Source organism: Zymoseptoria tritici, chromosome 1, assembly GCF_000219625.1.
Source record: "Zymoseptoria tritici IPO323 chromosome 1, whole genome shotgun sequence".
In the NCBI taxonomy this organism is placed as follows: domain Eukaryota; kingdom Fungi; phylum Ascomycota; class Dothideomycetes; order Mycosphaerellales; family Mycosphaerellaceae; genus Zymoseptoria; species Zymoseptoria tritici.
In genome coordinates, this window is record NC_018218.1 from 490820 (window position 1) to 509172 (window position 18353).

The 18353-nt window shown below is 54.4% G+C and overlaps 4 protein-coding genes across 4 annotated transcripts; 3 read left to right on the forward strand and 1 right to left on the reverse strand.

The window, feature by feature from the left end:
* Positions 1 to 1113: 1113 nt before the first annotated feature.
* MYCGRDRAFT_34130 (uncharacterized protein) lies at positions 1114 to 1545 on the reverse strand (the record flags this gene model as incomplete). The annotated part of the gene is made up of 1 exon (XM_003857711.1): positions 1114 to 1545. The coding sequence occupies one exon, from the start codon at positions 1543 to 1545 to the stop codon at positions 1114 to 1116; it is 432 nt and encodes a 143-aa protein (XP_003857759.1).
* A 1319-nt stretch (positions 1546 to 2864) lies between these two features.
* On the forward strand, positions 2865 to 6722 carry MYCGRDRAFT_106768 (uncharacterized protein; the record flags this gene model as incomplete). The annotated part of the gene is made up of 6 exons (XM_003855835.1): positions 2865 to 3573; positions 3627 to 3930; positions 4285 to 4383; positions 4547 to 4804; positions 4874 to 6540; positions 6598 to 6722. 6 exons carry the CDS (start codon positions 2865 to 2867, stop codon positions 6720 to 6722), a joined length of 3162 nt encoding a protein of 1053 aa, XP_003855883.1.
* A 210-nt stretch (positions 6723 to 6932) lies between these two features.
* On the forward strand, positions 6933 to 8030 carry MYCGRDRAFT_106769 (uncharacterized protein; the record flags this gene model as incomplete). Its single annotated transcript, XM_003855836.1, has 2 exons — positions 6933 to 7726; positions 7791 to 8030. The coding sequence occupies 2 exons, from the start codon at positions 7139 to 7141 to the stop codon at positions 8028 to 8030; spliced, it is 828 nt and encodes a 275-aa protein (XP_003855884.1).
* Positions 8031 to 9471: 1441 nt separating this feature from the next.
* On the forward strand, positions 9472 to 11769 carry MYCGRDRAFT_64960 (uncharacterized protein; the record flags this gene model as incomplete). Its single annotated transcript, XM_003855837.1, has 4 exons — positions 9472 to 9543; positions 9653 to 9828; positions 10253 to 10348; positions 10402 to 11769. 3 exons carry the CDS (start codon positions 9724 to 9726, stop codon positions 11767 to 11769), a joined length of 1569 nt encoding a protein of 522 aa, XP_003855885.1.
* Positions 11770 to 18353: the final 6584 nt, after the last annotated feature.

Here is an 18353-nt window from a genome sequence, read left to right on the forward strand (position 1 = left end):
CGGCGCGGTGAGCTGTCGCGCGAGATAGCTATCAGGAGAGACTCGGCTCAGCTGCGCTTGGCTCCGGCGATGTGGTGGAAGTCAGTGAAGCTCGCCAGCGCGGTCGGCGAGGAGTAAAGGAGTGAGAAACAGTAGGATGTCGGACAGAGGAGATTCAGAGTAAAGAGCGTGGCATGTACCATGTCATGGTGAAAGAAGTGGGAAGGTTGGCTGGTGTGGAAGTCTAATTGACGAGCTATCCCAGTGTGTTCAGCGCGTGGAAGCTGTCGATGCCGTGCGATTGGGACAGCTCTCTTTAGCGCGATTTTCTGTCGCTTGTGGCAGCCTTCCGCTCTCCTTCAACTTCTGACTTCCATCAATGTCTCGACATGGAATGAAGATTCATCTGTCACGGCCTACGACGTCGTGACCGCCTGTCCGATGAGCATGTTTTGTCTCACACTCATACAGGGAAGATGATATCGCCGCCCTGAATTCCGCCGACGAACTTGACGCCATTGAACAAGGGCACTCAGCCACATTGCCCTGCAATTCACCCTTTGGCCAGCTTTCTCCTTGGACGACAAGCAAACACATTGAGCACAGCAGCCGGCCGCCGCCATTCAGATCACAGCGGTCAAGCATCGAGAGCGACGATTTGACACGTGTTGTGCTGCGCATGCAAGAGCCCAAGTTTCTTGTCAGCTGAAAGTGCTCGAGCGGCTCGCGACTCAGCCTTGGGCTCCACATTTTGGGGGCCACAAACTGAATATGGCAAATGCGACTTGCCGTGTGGACCTCGCATTTGTGAGCTCTGAAACGAGTGGAGAATGCGTCATGGGCGAATCACCAGAGCGCACATGTGAGAGAAAATGCGTGTTCTTTTCTTGACTTGAATTTGGCGATGCTACAAGACTCAGGACCGATCAACTAATGTCAAAACACTGATTGCATGCCGCAGAAGCTGGTGAATATATCCCAACGACCGACCAGCCTTCACAAATCGACCTAGGGGTCCAGAAGAGAGATCTGTCCATCCTGTGACGCAAAATGTTAGCGCTCGTCTCCGTCTCCACGAACAGATGCGTTCAGGAATGCATACCACCTGGGCTCGCCGCAGTCACCGCTCGTCGCCTAGCTTCCGGAGACCTTGTGGATCTTTGGTTTATCAGACCGATACTGCACTGTATGGATTCCTGTCTTGAAGCAGTCGAGATGGTACATGCCACCGGACGTGTTCGTCTCATCCGCGAAGATGTAGTGGTAGGTGTCTCGGACATTCACGGTCAGCTCCCAGGTGAAGGGCGAATACCAGGGAGCCTTTGTGATCTTCCACCAAGTGATGCCATAGTGCTCTTGGAAGCTTGCATCGGTGGATCCCTCGTTGTCGGTGTTCCAGTTGACTTCGACGGACTCGAATGGCTCGCCGCTGGCGTTGACACCGTTGGTGCTCTCCTCGGTAGCTTCTTGAATGTCGTATCCTTCGGCTTTGATGCGGTATCCGTCCTGCTCAAACCAGCCGGCGTTGCCCTCTTGGACTTCCTTGTCTTTGTCGGCGCTGCTCATGATTGCGGTAGTTGAGGGACTTTGAGATTTGAGGAGAGTGATGGAGAGTCGCTGGAAGCTGTGGGAGAGAGTGAGATTGGAAAACGAATTCTGGTCACTTCGAGGGAAACTGCTGATCTTTTATAGACTCCGGAATTCAGCAACAGTGAACAGTCGTTTCGCTTGGGGTCCATCGCTTCAGCATATCGTGCGCGGCAGGGCGTGGTCACCGGCGACTCCGGTGCTTTAAGCAGCCACCACTCGCATTCAGCCAGCCATGAAGCTGCGACATACAGCTCAGCCAGCCATTGAAGCTGTTTTCAGCGAATCGAGTCTCGTCGAGCTGTACGAGGTGGCTTCCTCTGAGTCAAAGCGCAGGCGGATGTTGCGTAGACGGATCTGGACCAAACCCTGCGTCTCCTCCAGGAAGCTCGCCCGCGCAGTCGACAGTTGTCGTAGCCGAGCGATCAAGAGCGATTCAGCTGAATTTCGGGCATCAGCCGGCCACAGTCTGCAGTCTCGACCTGGACGCGATCGGATAGAACCCCGAGAAGCATCGCGTGGACCGCTCGTCGTATGCACCGGACTGGCTCGATGGACTAGCTGCATATCTTCAGCTCCGACCTCGCGCCGCCCGCATCTTTCCTGAAAATGGACGAATGCATGCGTGCGCGTGATCAGACCACTGACCATGTCCCAGGCACGGTAGATACGGAGACCGGTCGCAGAACACAATGAGTGCGGACGTCGGGAGCAGTAGTGACCAGAATAGCTTACTCATCCTGCCGTCTGCTTTGCCCGTAGCCTGATCCATCCCGGAAGCTAGCTGGCGAATAAAGCCCAATTAGGAAGGAGCACGGAATTCACAACGCCGAGCTATTCGTGCAAAATCTCCGTTCGCCGAGATGTCAATCGACCCCACCCTTCCACGCCCGACCATTGAAAGGTCGTAGCTGTACGCCACAACATGCACAGTCTAGTGAATATCGCTGCATATTCCCCGCTCATTACTGGTAGACTGCACGCAGTCTATGTTCTGCCTCAGCTGAGGCTGGAGCATTTCATCAGCTGAGATTGAAGCCCTCCATCAGCTGAGGTCTATCGTCTATGCACGCCAACAGGCTGCTAGAGTGTTGCCTGATGCTACTGTGCATCAATCGCTAAAGCATGGCAACGCAACAGACTGAAGCGCAAATCACTCGATGTCAACAGACTCCGGGACAGCGCCCTTCCTCCTCAGCTTTTGACAACGACACTCTCGATTTGTTCATCGCAAAGGCAGAACACCAGGCTTGACTCGAAGACCATACCATTCCCTCCCAGCTACCCAGTCATCCGACATGTCCGACAACGGAGGAACAGAAGTCGAGACCTTCATGTCCGTCCGCGGCGGTCCATACGGCAAAATCCACCAACCCATCCACGAAAGCATCACCCTCGCCGCATTAATCCACGGCAACTTCGGCGTGGCTCGCGGAACAACGCTGGGAAACGTCAGCGTTCACGACTGGGAATACGTCCGCGGCGCAGTCTGGAACGACGATCCCGCCTGCTTGCTCTTCGAAGACACATCCAGCAACAACAAAACCTACTCGACCGCCGCGATGTGGTACAAAGACTACCTACTCGGAGAATACCAATGGCAGAACAACGACGCAAACCGCCTGCAGAACGTCGTTGGAAGATCTCACTACGGCGACCTCCAATTCCTGCACGCCATGGCCTCCACTCTGGGCGAACCACCCCAAGACACGAAGCGGAAATTGATGACCTGGCTGGAAGTCATCTACAAGCTCGCCAATGGCGAAGACGGCATCACGAAGGACACCACAATTGAAAAGACCAAGCTGAACGACCTGCTCTGTCCGCCATTCGCCTTTCCGCAGCGCTGGAAAACACTGGAATTTGTCTTCGCGCGGAACGCAGCGTTTGCGAGTCCCGATATCACACGCCGCGCGATCGGGAGTATTTTCCACATCATCCAAGACTCCTACGCGATTGGACATACCCGACGGGTGATGCTCAATCCGGAGGACAAGATCTCCGACCGTGAGTACCACCCGCTGACCACTCCCGACCTCAAGACTAACCGCCCTCCCCAGACCCCCTCAAATTTTCCTCCACTACCTACGACAAATGGGGTCCCATCTCCAATTTTCACACCTACGCGGGCCAAAGCAGTGAGCACTCCCACTACGATCATTCCGACGAGGCTCCACCTACAAATTTGAACGATGTGGAGGGCTTCAATGCGTTGTTGGGATGTCGTATGGCGGTGGAGAAGTGCGAGGCGTTCATGAAGTTCTTCGCGGCGGGCACAAAGTGGGCAGAGGGCGTGAGCAAGTTCTTTGACGAGGACATTTTCGCTCTGGCGGATGGGGCGACGCCCGCGAACAACGAGGTCTGGTAAGGCGGAATTTGACTGGGCATGCGAGAGTCGCCGATTGGAGTTTGTACCCTCGCTACAAAAGACTGCATCTCGCTTCGAAGACTGGGCGAATTTAACGATCGTATTCTGTGACCACTATACTCTGTGCTAAGAGGTCGATGGTGTCTATACGAACTCCATGCCCTGACTGTGATAAAGGCTGGTAGAATAGCACTCAACTGGCACTGGTATAGCATGAGTCTTCGGCCACGCACATCAGGTGTCGCTTGCAGTGCATGCAACGCTAGCGCTCAGCCCGAGTGCTAGCAGACAGAACTCAGCTGAGTTCGGCGTTTTCAGCTCGAAGCGAGCCGCATAAGACCGTCCCTCAGCTCGATGCAGGCTGTTGTGATTCGAGCCGAGCACACTGTCCGCTTCGAGACACATTGGAGTGAGCGAATGGTCTGTCGGTTCGAGGGGAGCGTTACCGAGTGTGCTCGCTTCGACGGACTGGCCGATGGTGTCCATCGCTCGACAGGAAGATGAGGTGGCTTTGCTCGCGTCTTGCTCGCACTTCAATCGCAAATTCCGAATCGACTTCGTTTTATCGTATTTTACAGCTTGTTCGTCTCGATAGCTAGAATCTGTATCCAGCACAATGTCCCTCGTCACCGTGAACGGCAACACCCTCAATCTCTCCACGAGCCCGATCTTCTCCCAACCCACCGCCGAGCACTCCAATTTCATTCTGGTCCAGGGCTATGATGCCTTCACTCTTGATCAGAAGTCCGCTCTCGCTGGTCTCGGAGTGGAGATCATGGAGTACGTTTCCGAGAATACGTATTTGTGTCGTTACACACCGAGTGACTTGGAAGTGCTGAGGAGGGCGGATGGGGTGAGGAGTGTGGTTGTGTGAGTCTTCGCCCTTCACCTTGGCATCGATAAGGAGGGATAGCGAGCTGATGGCGGGGACTCCGACAGATATGATGCAGCGTTGAAGCAGACGATCTCCCTCTCGGAAATGGTGGAGACGCAGCCCGACCAAACGGAGTACGAAGTCGATCTCATTTTGCACGACATACCGAACGTCACTGCCAACCAGCTGGCGCCGTTCATCGCGACCGCAGCCCGCGCTTCCATCACCGAGCTGGAAATCGTGCCCGGGAAAGTCAGACTCACCGTACATCAAGACCGACTCGCGGACCTCGCGGCTCTGGATAGCGTCAACCGAATCGAGGAAGTACAGCCGAAGACGTGGTATAATGACCGCGCGAGGGCGGTGCTCCTCGGGGAGGAAGAGATCTGTGTGTCAACAAAGTATCAAGGCAACGGTCAGATTGTCTGCGTGGCGGATACGGGCATCGATGAGGGGTTCGTAGCGGGAGCCGAGGATGGGATTCTGCATCCTGCGTTCAAGGGTCGGATCGAGCAAGTCCTCGATCTGTGGGATGAAGATAATGGGAGAGATCACATCGGCCATGGAACGCATGTCTGCGGTTCGATCGTGGGGAGTGGCATGTGCATCGATCCGGAGTCTGGCAAGGAGGTGGTCGTGCGAGGAACGGCTCCTGGAGCGAGATTGATCGTCCAATCGATGCTGAATTGGAACACGAATCTCAAAGAGTACATCCTCAAACAGCCCCTGGACTTGCGGAAGCTGTGGTCGGCACCGTACGCTCTCGGCGCGAGAATCCACAGTAATTCGTGGGGCGATAAGTGGAAGCAGACGCAGCTCGGATATGAGAGCGATGCCACGACTATCGACTCGTTTGTGCATGGGAATCCGGACTTTACCATTTTGATCGCTGCCGGGAATGATGCTAATAAGGGCAAAGTCCCAGTCGCTCAGATTGGAGACAACTCCGCAGCGAAGAATTGCATTACCGTTGGCGCTACGGGGTCCACGCGCGCGAATGATGGCCAGAAGTTCTTTCGTGGGAAGCTGGCCACGACGATTGCTCAGACAGCGGCATTTAGCAGTCGGGGTCCGACGCTCAGTAATAAGAACGCTCAAGACCAGGATGTTGTCGGTCGCATCAAACCTGATGTCGTAGCGCCTGGAGTCGCGGTCTTGTCCCCGGCAGCGAAGGGCTTGGATCTCTTCACCCGACTTGACATTGAGAAGAAGTGCGGGAAGAGTGGAGATCTGAACTGGTTGTTCATGTCGGGCACAAGTATGGCTACACCGCTGGTGGCCGGGTGTGTGGCGCTGCTAAGGGAGGCGTTGGGCATAAGGGGAAAGACGCATCCTAGCGCCGCGTTGATCAAGGCACTGTTGATCAACGGGGCGGTGAATCATTCGGCGCCGGCAGGTCAGGTGTTTGACTACGCTCAGGGATTTGGGAGGGTCGACGTTCAGCGGTCGCTTGAGATGATCGAGGGCACGAATCCGCTGTGTGGATTTGTTGATGGCGGAAACCCTTTTGAGGCGACGAAGTTTGATGTACCGGCCTTACGCAAGGAGATTGGCAATAGCTGGGAAAGTGTCGAGATTGCTATCCCAAAGGGTCAGAATAAGATCGTGGTCACGCTGGCTTACACAGATGCTCCGGGCACACTTCTGCAGAACGCCATCAATCTGATCGTGCAGGCCGGTGGTCAAGAGCGGCACGGAAATATGGGAGACGGTCCTGGATTTGATAGCACGAGTGAGTGTCGCAAGGCGATAACATTCCGATCATGCATTCGCTAACTTGTTCTTTTAGACAATGTCGAGAAGGTCATTTGGGAGAACGTGCAAAGTGCGACAATGAGGACCGTTGTGCGATGCAATGGCTTCACGAAAGACTTGACTTCTGCGTTCGCCGTGGCTTGGAGGGTGGAGGTCTAGCTTGATAGAGGTCATGGAAGATGGTGTTGTATGTGGGAGAGAGAAAGGAGGAGGAGTCTGAGTCGAAGTATGCATTGTCTGTGCGTGCCTGAGGCATCAAATCCATTGTCTTCCCGAACTTCACCCATCTCTCTCCACATGCGATCCGTGAACTCCACTCTGCGTTGTCTGCTTGAACATGCATTGGCAAACATCCAACATTTCCGACCCTTCCGTCCGTCTTCTTCTTGACACTTCCGACATCTCCAAGTCCCATTCTCCAACGACACTTCAAGATCCAAGCGGACAGGATTCAAGAAATCTTGAAAACCCTCAAATCCACAAACCATACATCACCGACAAGATCTCCGAGCTGCATACCACTTATCTCAGTGTGGATAAAGACACTGCACTATATCTCCCAACTCTCGCGAAACATGTCCTTCCTCCCCTCCTCTACTCCCACCCCACCCTCCTCATCAATCCACCTCACAAACCTCACCCTCCCCTTCGGCCTCCGCCTCCCCGACATCTGGTCTCAAACCCGTCCTCAACCCGCAACTCTCTCCCTCTCCCTCCACCTCACCTCTTCCGCCTTCAGCACCGCTTCCACGGCCGATAAACTGGATGGGAGTACAGTCCACTATGGCACGCTGGCGAAACGAGTCCTGGCCTCTTGCGGTGGGGAAGCATTGAGCCTGCCCGAGTGTCTGAGGAGGGTAGAAGGGATCGTAAGGGAACTGGCGGGTAGAATTTTGAGGATGGCGAGGGTTGAGGTGGAGTTGAGTAAGGGAAGTATGTTTGGCGAAGGGGTGGTGTTTGTAAGGGAGTTTGGGCAGGAGGAGAAGAGGTTTGGAGTGGAGGTGAGGGGGGTGAAGGTTATGACGTTGCTTGGGGTGAATGCGTATGAGAGGCAGGGGAGGCAGCCGGTTGTGGTGAATTTTGGGTTGTGGGTGGGACGGGGAACGGGAGTCGGGGAGGAGGTTGTGGTGAAAATGTTGGGGTTGGAGAGGATGCTTGTTGATGTGAGTCGTTCCTATGGAGATTCCGGGAAAGGCGTTTGGGTTCTGTGGCTAATGGAGGGAACAGATTATTGAACCGACAACATATGAGACGCTGGAGACGTTGATTGAGTACACGGTTGCGGAATTACGGAAACGGGTCCTCGATCAGGAGTTTCCTGGTGCAACGTTGCGATTGAAGATGGAGAAGCCGAGAGCGATTGCTTGGGCGGAGGCGCCGGGTTTGGAGGTAACGAGAGAGATCCCGAGTGCTGGGAAGTCGAGCAAAGCGGCAGAGCTCAGTGTTGTCAAGCCGTATGCTGTTTGAGCAGCGGCATGATCTCGACGAGCTTTCAACATGAACGGACCCGCCACGAATCGCAACGACGCTTTGCCTTGCGACGCCGGCGAAGACAGTGAGTATGGACGAGTGATCTACGTCTCGAAAACGAGAGAGGGATGCTTCTGGGCTTCACCACACCATGCGAGCAAGCCACAGATGGCTTGTCTCGGCCACCCGCAGGAAAGGAAGGCATGCGTCTATGCATGGCAGCGAAGCGAAGCAAAAGTCTTCAACAGCCGGCATGCGCCCGCCGAGTGAGCACTTCGCAGGTTGAGCGACCAAAATAGACTGTTGCCATGTGGGAAGACGATGTGTCGCTGTTTCGCGTTGATTGCAAGAAGTGGATATCCTGATAGAGAAGCGATGAACACTGATCTGCTGGAATTGAGCTCGTCCTCACTTCGGTGTGGATGCTGTCGAGGATGTAATTCATCATCGTCGACACCCAGACTCAATGACTGATAGACGCGGTGTTCTGTGCGTTATTGCAATGGATGTGTGCGAAACACTATTCTTGTCAATCGTGAAAGACGACGGGTGGCGCTGACCTGCAGACGGATCGACGCCAACTGACGGCCGCTCACAGCCGAGAAAAGTGAATCTGACGAGATCAAGCTGAGAGCTGAGGCGCGGGTGGGGTCGAGTGGCGAGGCCGAGCTTGCCCTGCACACCGTACACTGCCGATGAGCTTCCAGATCTTGCCTTGCCGGTCTTGGTTGAGGATTATTCGTGAGTTGTGGGGGCGTGTTTGGGGAATGCGGCGAAACTTATCGTGGTTCGCAGGGCTGTTCTGCCGAGCGGCTGGGCTGAATGGTCCCGTTGTTACCGAGGACTTTGAGAAAGCTCTCGAGAAGATCGTAACAGGAACAGCAACGTCTCTGACAGCGCTCGTGTTATGGATGACCTGCTCTTCTGCGGTGATCATGGCTGACGATTGTTTGTGGATGCTCTCGTGTGTCTTCTCTGACCTCATGCTGATTGCTGAGAGACGTGGCACACCTTTGTCGTTGGTGTGAGCGCAACGACCAGGCTATCCTTGGATCGACGAACGCGGAGAGCTGGAGCATGCCCGTGTGGCGGATTGTGATCATTATACCCAACGCTCCGTGGAGGCGGCAAGACCTGAGATGGCACGATCATTGTAGCTCGCAGCTCGCTAATAACAGTATACGCATCCAGAACTGAATGTTACTGCAGTCTTACAGTATGAGGTGAGGGGATTCCGTGCGGTGAAAGTGGCTCCCGTCCCCTCCTTAGCGGCCCAGCAATGCTGTCACATCCCTGCAAAGCTGCCCGCCAACTCCACGCAGGGTCCACTTCGATTGAGGCGCTAAAAAAACATGAGAGCGCAGTAACACAAGACGACCGAATCCGACGGAGATACAAGAGGAAGGAACAACTTCCCGTGCGCTTCTTCTTCTCCTTCCTTTCATCATCCTCCACCACCATCTCCCTCCCATCCCACCACCTCCCCGACCGCACAGCGGATACAACACCGGTGAGTATTTCCCCAAAGCAGGCAAGAACCCCACACAAGCTCCAAGCATTACATCAGGCACCGCACGTTTCTCCCACGAGCAATCTTCTGACCGCTCGTCACTTCACAGAACTTCCTCCAAACACCCACCACAACAAACACCTCTTCCACCACCCTCGAGACTGAAGACACACCGCAATCATGTCTTCCATTCCCACCAAGATCAAGGACGCGCTTCCCACACACCTGAAGCCAGGCAATGGCGCCGAGGGTGACCGTCACCACGGAAAGTCGCAGTCGCATGTGGTAAGTTGAGCTTGATTTTCTTCGTCTTCGCGTTCGTGATACCGTATGGCCGCGGCAGCAGCATTCAATAGGAGGAGGATCATGGTGAACAATGGACAATGGTGCAATACACACTTCTTGGAGTGGTTGATGTGATGAGACGGACAACCTGAGCATGCCCACCCGTGGCAAGGTTCAGGCAGGCCTGTTCGGCGGCGGCCGGAAGTGTGTTCTCGAAGACTCGAGCATGCGCATGGTATACGGGCGGCATGCAGAGCAGCGTGCACCGGCAGCAACCTACTGCGAACAGTCGGCACCGACAGACACGGCACAATGCTGCACACTCGAGGAGTTTCGGCTTCGCGCATTACCACCAGCCTCAAGGCGCGACACCATCACCAAGGCATGTTGGAGACCCAGTATGACTGACCGAGAATATGTATAGGCTTTCGAGAACACATCCACATCCGTTGCGGCTTCGCAGATGCGCAATGCCCTCAACAACCTCTCAGATGGCGTTAAGGACCCAGCTCTCAAGAAGGTCAGTCTTGAAGTCACACCCTACGCACTCCCTCACACTCACAATCCTTCCAGCGCTTCGAGACGGAAATGGACAACTTCTTCGCCCTCTTCCGCCGCTACCTCAACGACAAGGCCAAGGGCAACGAGATTGACTGGAACCGCATCTCCCCACCAAAGCCTGAGCAGGTCGTCGACTACAACAGCCTAGGCAACTCCGAGTCGGTCGACTTCCTCGGCAAGCTCGCCGTTCTCAAGCTCAACGGTGGTCTCGGTACCTCCATGGGCTGCGTCGGTCCCAAGTCTGTCATTGAGGTCCGCGACGGCATGTCTTTCCTCGATCTCTCCGTCCGCCAGATTGAGCACCTCAACCGCACATACGACGTCAACGTCCCATTCGTCCTCATGAACTCGTTCAACACCGACGCCGACACCGCAAGCATCATCAAGAAGTACGAGGGTCACAACATTGACATCCTCACCTTCAACCAATCCCGCTACCCACGTATCCTCAAGGACTCGCTCCTTCCCGCACCAAAGTCCGCCGACTCGCAAATCTCCGACTGGTACCCACCAGGCCACGGTGACGTTTTCGAGTCGCTCTACAACTCTGGCATCCTCGACAAACTCATCGACCGCGGTGTTGAGATTCTCTTCCTCTCCAACGCCGACAACCTCGGCGCCGTGGTTGACCTCAACATCCTCCAGCACATGGTCGAGACAAAAGCAGAGTACATCATGGAGTTGACAGACAAGACCAAGGCTGATGTCAAGGGTGGCACCATCATCGACTACGAGGGTCAGGCTCGTCTGTTGGAGATTGCTCAAGTCCCCAAGCAATACACCAACGAGTTCAAGAGCATCAAGAAGTTCAAGTACTTCAACACCAACAACATCTGGATGAACCTCCGCGCGGTCAAGCGCATCGTCGAGAACAACGAGCTCGCCATGGAGATCATCCCCAACGGCAAGACTATCCCCGCCGACAAGAAGGGTGAGGCCGACGTCAACATCATCCAACTCGAGACCGCCGTCGGTGCCGCGATCCGTCACTTCCACAACGCTCACGGCGTGAACGTGCCTCGTCGCCGTTTCTTGCCAGTCAAGACCTGCTCCGATCTCATGCTCGTCAAGTCGGACCTTTACACGCTCAAGCACGGCCAGCTCGTGATGGACCCCAACCGTTTCGGCCCTGCTCCTCTCATCAAGCTCGGCAACGACTTCAAGAAGGTGTCCAACTTCCAGAGCCGCATCCCTTCCATTCCCAAGATCCTCGAGCTTGATCATCTCACCATCACCGGAGGTGTGAACCTCGGCCGTGGTGTCGTGCTCAAGGGTACCGTCATCATCGTCGCGACCGAGGGCTCGACGATCGACATTCCTCCGGGTTCCGTGCTCGAGAACGTGGTGGTGCAGGGTAGCTTGAGACTGCTCGAGCACTAGACATGACTCGGGATTCGATTTGCTGGTATACATAATACATGTGGTTTCTCGATACGAGCAGATATCGTAGTGTACGATGCTGGACTGTGTTGAGGATTGCGCTGCAAATGCATTGGGCTATTTTCTGCACTGTTACATCTGGGCTCCGGATGGGAGGATGATGAGATGATGCTGTGGATAGAAAGATACGGTAGACGAGGATGACAAGTTGGCGGACTCACGATTAGGACATGTATAGGTGGAGTGTCTGGGTCCCTTAGCCGTCATGATGATAATTGACGCTGTTCTCGATGCCATTTTCTTTGCTTCACATTTGTTCTCACATGTGATAGGCGGCCTGAGGCATCACAATTCTACCTTTCTCCGAAGTCTTAACTCCGCCGCTAGCTACAGCTATTCCAGAATGCTCGATTCTTCTGTCAACAGATCCACCAGAGTTCTGTGTTTCTCTACCACAACATCATCACTTCTGAACCAGATACACTGACGAACCGATCAAAGACTACTCATACCCCGCCCACTGACTGATCGATCAAAACAATCATGAGCGCAGACGCACTCAAGGCAGAGGGCAATGCTCTGTTTGCCGCCAAAGACTTCACTGGAGCTGCGTAAGTTTTGAATCAGACTACAACCTACCACAGCATACTAACAACTCAACAGCGAGAAGTTCTCCGCAGCCATCGCCGCCGATCCGACCAACCACGTCCTCTATTCCAACCTCTCCGGCGCATATGCCTCGCTCAAACAATGGGATAAAGCTCTCGAAGCTGCTACCAAGACGACAGAGCTGAAGGAAGACTGGTCAAAAGGATGGGGACGAAAGGGAACAGCTCTTCACGGCACTGGCGACTTGATCGGAGCTGTGCAAGCATTTGAAGAGGCGCTTAAGTTGGACGCAAACAACGCACAAGCCAAAAATGGTCTCGCAGCAGTCAACCGCGTGATCGAAGATGAGGCTCGCGCAGATGGTGTCGATCCGAGTGGTGGACTGGGCAACATGTTCAATGACCCACAGTTGTATCAGAAGCTGGCTGCGAACCCGAAGACAAGCGGACTGCTGGCGGACACGGCATTTATGGCGAAGTTGAACAACATGAAGAGCAATCCACAAGGAATGCAGCAGGAGATGTTCTCAGACCCGCGATTCTTGCAGGTGATGAGCGTGTTGTTGGGCGTGGACATGAGCTTCAACCCCACGGACGACGCGGATGCCGCGGCGAAGAAGTTCCAGGCTGAGCACGAAGATGGACAAGATGTGCCAATGCCTGATGCGAGACCGCAGAAGAAGGAGGAGCAGCCGAAGAAGGCGCCTGAACCTGAACCTGAACCCGAAGATGAAGAGGCGATTGCGAAGAAGCAGGCAAAGGAGGCTGCTGATAAGGAGAAGGCGCTGGGAACGGAGAACTACAAGAAGCGCAACTTCGATGAGGCCATTGCACACTACACGAAAGCCTGGGAGACACACAAGGACATCACCTACCTCACCAACCTCTCCGCTGCACACTTCGAGAAGGGCGACTACCAGTCCTGTATCGATGCATGCAAACAAGCCATCGAGTACGGTCGTGAGGTCCTCGCCGACTTCAAGCTCATCGCCAAAGCCTTCGGCCGCATGGGCAGCGCATACGAGAAGCTCGGCGACTACACCAACGCCATCGACAACTACCAGCGCTCTCTCACCGAGCACCGCACACCCGACATCCTCGCCAAGCTCCGCGCCGCCGAGAAGAGCAAGATCACCACCGAGCGCGACGCCTACATCGACCCCGCCAAAGCCGAAGAAGCCCGCGAACTCGGCAACCAGAAATTCAAAGACCTCGACTGGCCAGGTGCAGTAGAAGCCTACACCGAAATGACCAAACGCGCGCCCGACGATCCGCGCGGCTACTCCAACCGCGCCGCCTGCCTCATCAAACTCCTCACCCTCCCCTCCGCCGTCGCCGACTGCGACGAAGCCCTCAAGCGCGACCCAACTTTCATCCGCGCCTACCTCCGCAAAGCCCAAGCCCTCTTCGCGATGAAGGAGTACAACAAATGTCTCGACGTGTGCGCCGAGGCGTCCACCCACGACAAAGACGGCAAGAACGCGCGGGAGATTGAGCAGCAGAGTCAGAAGGCGTTGCAGGCGCAATTCGCCGCGCGGGAGGGCGAGACGGAGGAGGAGGCGCAGCAGCGCATCCAGCGAGATCCGGATATCATGGCGATTTTGCAGGATCCTATTATGCAGAGTATTTTGCAGCAGGCGAAGGGGGATCCCGCGGCGTTGCAGGAGCATATGCGCAATCCTGGGATTGCGATGAAGGTGCAGAAGTTGATTGCTGCTGGAGTGATTCGTATGGGGAGGTAGATGGTGAGGGACGGGCTGGATGTGAAGGTGGCAGAGATGGGCTGAGGGAAGGTCATGTCTTGCCCTGCGATGGGATTTCGTGCTGAATACGACGAGAAGAGTAATGTGTCTCTATGCAAATAGGTCTCCAGTGCAAAAAAAAACATAGCATAGCGAAGAATCTGCTTTTTGTGTGTACACCGTCGTCCATCATCTTTTCCGGTGTCTTATTTGGTTTCTGTCTTCCCAGCATCCAAGTGACGGGATGAAGTTGGACTCACGACATGTCCTGTAAGGCTGCTACACCACAAGCTTGGAATACTCCCACAACCTCTACATTGCAGGCTAGTATACTTCAAAGACTGTCAGTGAAGCACAGATCATCACCTCTCCCTACTTAAACGATGTTCTATCGCCAATACCGCAATGAAACCGACAGCGACGACCGCAAGCACGGTTTCGAGTCTACCCAAACCCTAAACCTAAGACGCCGCGCACATAACCCTGAGCAAGGACAGCATCTTCCCACACTCTTCCTGCTAACAATGCACACGCTCCGAGGAGATCACGAGTGATTCACAATCATGCCATGCAAAAGACTGCCATGCTTCGTTCTCCTGGCATTACTGGCATGACTGGGAATGGATACGTGGTCACATCACATCATGTTGTCTCAGAATGTTCGTCGCGCTCGAGCTCACGCACGAGGAAAGAGGATGTCCGGGAGAAAGAAGCAATTTTCGTTGAGACATGCTCGCGTACGTCGTGTACGCAGTCTTGAGTGCTATCACGAATGGCAGGACGTCCCGAGTGCGTGGGTGCTGGGCAGAAGCAAGGTGCAGCATCGATGGGAGTGGATTAGGAGGGGTCCGTCATCACTGTCATCGGATTCTGCCGAAGGGATGGGATCGAGATGTGCTCTCTCTCTCGATGTGGCTTCGATGCCATCTTTTCCAGGTTGCCGTGCATTGAGAGATCGTGGGGCTACGTTCGCCATGCTCGAGCCAAGGAAGAGGCTTGGGAGCGAAAAGAACACACGGCCACATTTGTTCGACAGAACTGGAAAGCAGCGCAGGTCCTTCACTGAATTGAATGTGCTTCGGCTACCACGCTGTACGACCTCGATCGACAGACGACTGCCGAGCCACGAGGACATGGGTGAATGCCGCACCGAGAGTCTCGCCACGTTTTGCTGCCTCAATGCGATGAAACTCACCGCTGATCTCGAGACATCTGCCCATCGCACCCTTGTCGGGGGAGAAAACGTCTCGTGAGATTTTAAAAACTCACAAACAAGCGAAAGCCAGCAAGCGAATAAACTTCCTCGCTCCCACCTCAGATACCAACGAAGTCGCCCTTCCACCCCTTCGCATCCCCAGCCACATTCTAAGACAAGTGCAGTCATACAAAAGAAAAGCAGAGTTTCGTCCAACCCACTGCAGGGTCCACAAGAACCATCGACAAGGCCCGATCAGAGCGACTGCCCTGAACGACAATCCTGATGACGATCAAAATATTGTCACGAGAGCTGACAGGTTCCCACGCGATGCCTCCTTGCGGTAGCGAAATATAGGAAGGATGAAGTGGTAGCGATGTAAGACATGAAGTTCGGAAGCGAAAGACCGTTTTGGGAGACGTTTACTCATCAATTTTAGTTTGGCGATCCGATGTGCCCCGTCAAAATTTAGCCGCGCGTGGCTGCCTGAGAAGCTGCGGACATTTGAATGGCCTTTGGCAGCCGCTGAATGACAATCTCAGCCGTTTTCATCCGAAATGTGGACGTTGCATCCTTACCCGAAGCAGGCAATGGGTTCTGCCGTTGGACGCCGTTCGTGCTGTGAGTGACATTACCTCCTAGCAGCGAAGAAGCGAGCTCTGTCAGGTCTTCCAAAGTTCCGACGATATTCGTAAATAACGAGAAATCACGGCCGTTGTCTGCGGGCGCCGCGTTCCGATTGAGATGAGACTGTGTACGCTCATCGAGATGCGGAGGATTCTCCGAGGTCGCCTATCAGATCGATCCACTCGGCGAGGATGGGCTCACCAATTCTTTGCTATCCCAGTTGCTGAAGTTGGTATTCTGTGGGCCAAAACGGTATGGACCGAGTGAAACAAATGACCTACCCACCACGCAAGCGTCCGAGACTCCACGCAAGCGCTCCATCAGGGTCCAATTGGGTGCATTTTTCGATGATCTTGATAGCGCTTCGACTCGGCATGCTAGATTGAGACCATTCCTGGCTGCATGCCTCAGCTGTGTCTCATGTTGGGCGTAGACCCTCCTCAGCCCTGTGCCTGTTGACGTTGAAGCTACCAATGAGAAAAGCAAGTTCTGGTGTGTGAACACGAGCATCGGTGTAATGTCGATCGTCACGATCGTGGGTCGACCTGTTTCTCATCAGGCGAGTGTTTCCAGAGTCCAGACTGATGCCACATCAGCTGTCCGAGAAGGGCGTTCAGTTGGGAAGGAGCGGCAAGAAGAGATTGAGGAGGTGAGAAGAAGATATGTTTTCTTCGAAGTTCATTGAATGGCGGAGGCGCGAATCGCGTTGACACCGCGTGGATGTTGATGAACGAGGCAACGGCTCATCCAAAATTCGGTCATGGAATCAAAATAGTTGAAGCGATATGCGTAAGGCATGAAGTCTTGCGTTCGTCGAGAGAAAGATTGTGGGACCACTCGCCAAGTTGTTGTCACCTGCTCGCATGCATGACATTGACTTTCCAAGTCCATGCAGCTGATGTGTTCTTCATCAGACAGTGTATGAGTTATCCCTTCCAGCTAGGTCATCCAGGCTACAGTCAAGAGCACGAAGCCAAGACCGAGATCGGGAAAACCTCATCGGTCGGTCTGGTCGGCTGTGCACTTTGTCTCGCCCTATTCAGCGCCACCACCTGCTTTCAGGGCACGCGTCGTCTCGTATTCAGCTAAGCAGCAAAACACCTTGACATGGACCGTAACAGTCCCCACCAGATAAGCGAGGATGTGGAGGAAAGGAAATATACGAGCTTGGCGAATGTTGAGCTACTTCAAGGAGCGTTTCTGCTCGTTGAACTTGTCACGCCATGTCATGATTCTCTGTATCCCGTGATTAGCTAAGAGCAAAACAACCCTCTAGTCTACCTCAAAATCTCTGAGACATAGCGATAGGGTCAAGAAGAATAGAGAGGGTATGTGTACTCGGGAATCGGTACCGAAAGCATTTGGTCGACGCTAAGATCCTTTGGTCCCTTGCCGTGTGTTCAGATGTTCTTTTTGTTGCTTGGCTGTACAGTCTGTTCTTCAGTGTGGGTCTGAGAGAGAGCTGGGCCATCGATCGCAGTGGTGCAAAGGCGACAATGAGTCCGTTCCGATCTCCACGTCCGGCGATAATGGCGTGTTTTGCGGACGTTGAATTAGGAGTGCTAGCACAATGTCGGGAAGTGAAGTCCAACACGCCATTGTCCGAATGCGGATGGCTCTTCCGTGGGCCGAAACCTTGGCGTGGACAGCATTCCTCTGGCGACGTGACCTTCCCCTCTTCTCCCACCACTCGATGACTACCGCATCACTTGCATCCGAACCCGAATCTAATGCAGGATAACGGAGAGGCACTACGATGACCGGACATGTGGAATCGTCCCTGCATGCCGCCCTGGCAAGCATGCAGCGCATCACAACGGCCGGCCACGTGTTCCGCTGGCCGTATGGAAATTCACAACCGAAATAAGACCTCAGGGCTGTTGTTTTGAACGTTGCGGGCAAGTGGCGTTGGGCCATTGTGAACATTCGACGGCCAAATATGGGGTCGTTCCTGACGTCTTGCGGCGCTTCCATACGAAGGCTGACCGTTACGGATGGAGGAAGCGAGAGTGGAGAGAAGTCGACCAGACATGGGCAACTGTGAGGTCGACTTCCTCAAAGAGTCGGAACGAAGACCGTCATGGCCTCTGTCATCTGTCTCAAAGAGAACCATCGATGCTGAAAATCAGGGCTGCGTAGGTGAGCTCACGAGGCCAGAAATCCTCCGCCGAGTGCTGCATAGCTCTCATCAATCATCACTGTCTCAGCCACGCAGCAAAGAGAGAGTTCAATGGTAGACGCCACGTGCCGTATAGGGCCCGAAAGAGCCGCTGCGTACGTGCTGGGTTGGACCCAAGGCTGAACATCTGAACCCTGAACGTGGACCTCACGCGATGAATCTTGCCAAGGACTATCAGCTCTGCTGTTGATTCTCGCTTCTGGCCCGATATTGCCTTCCCATACTCGGTTCGT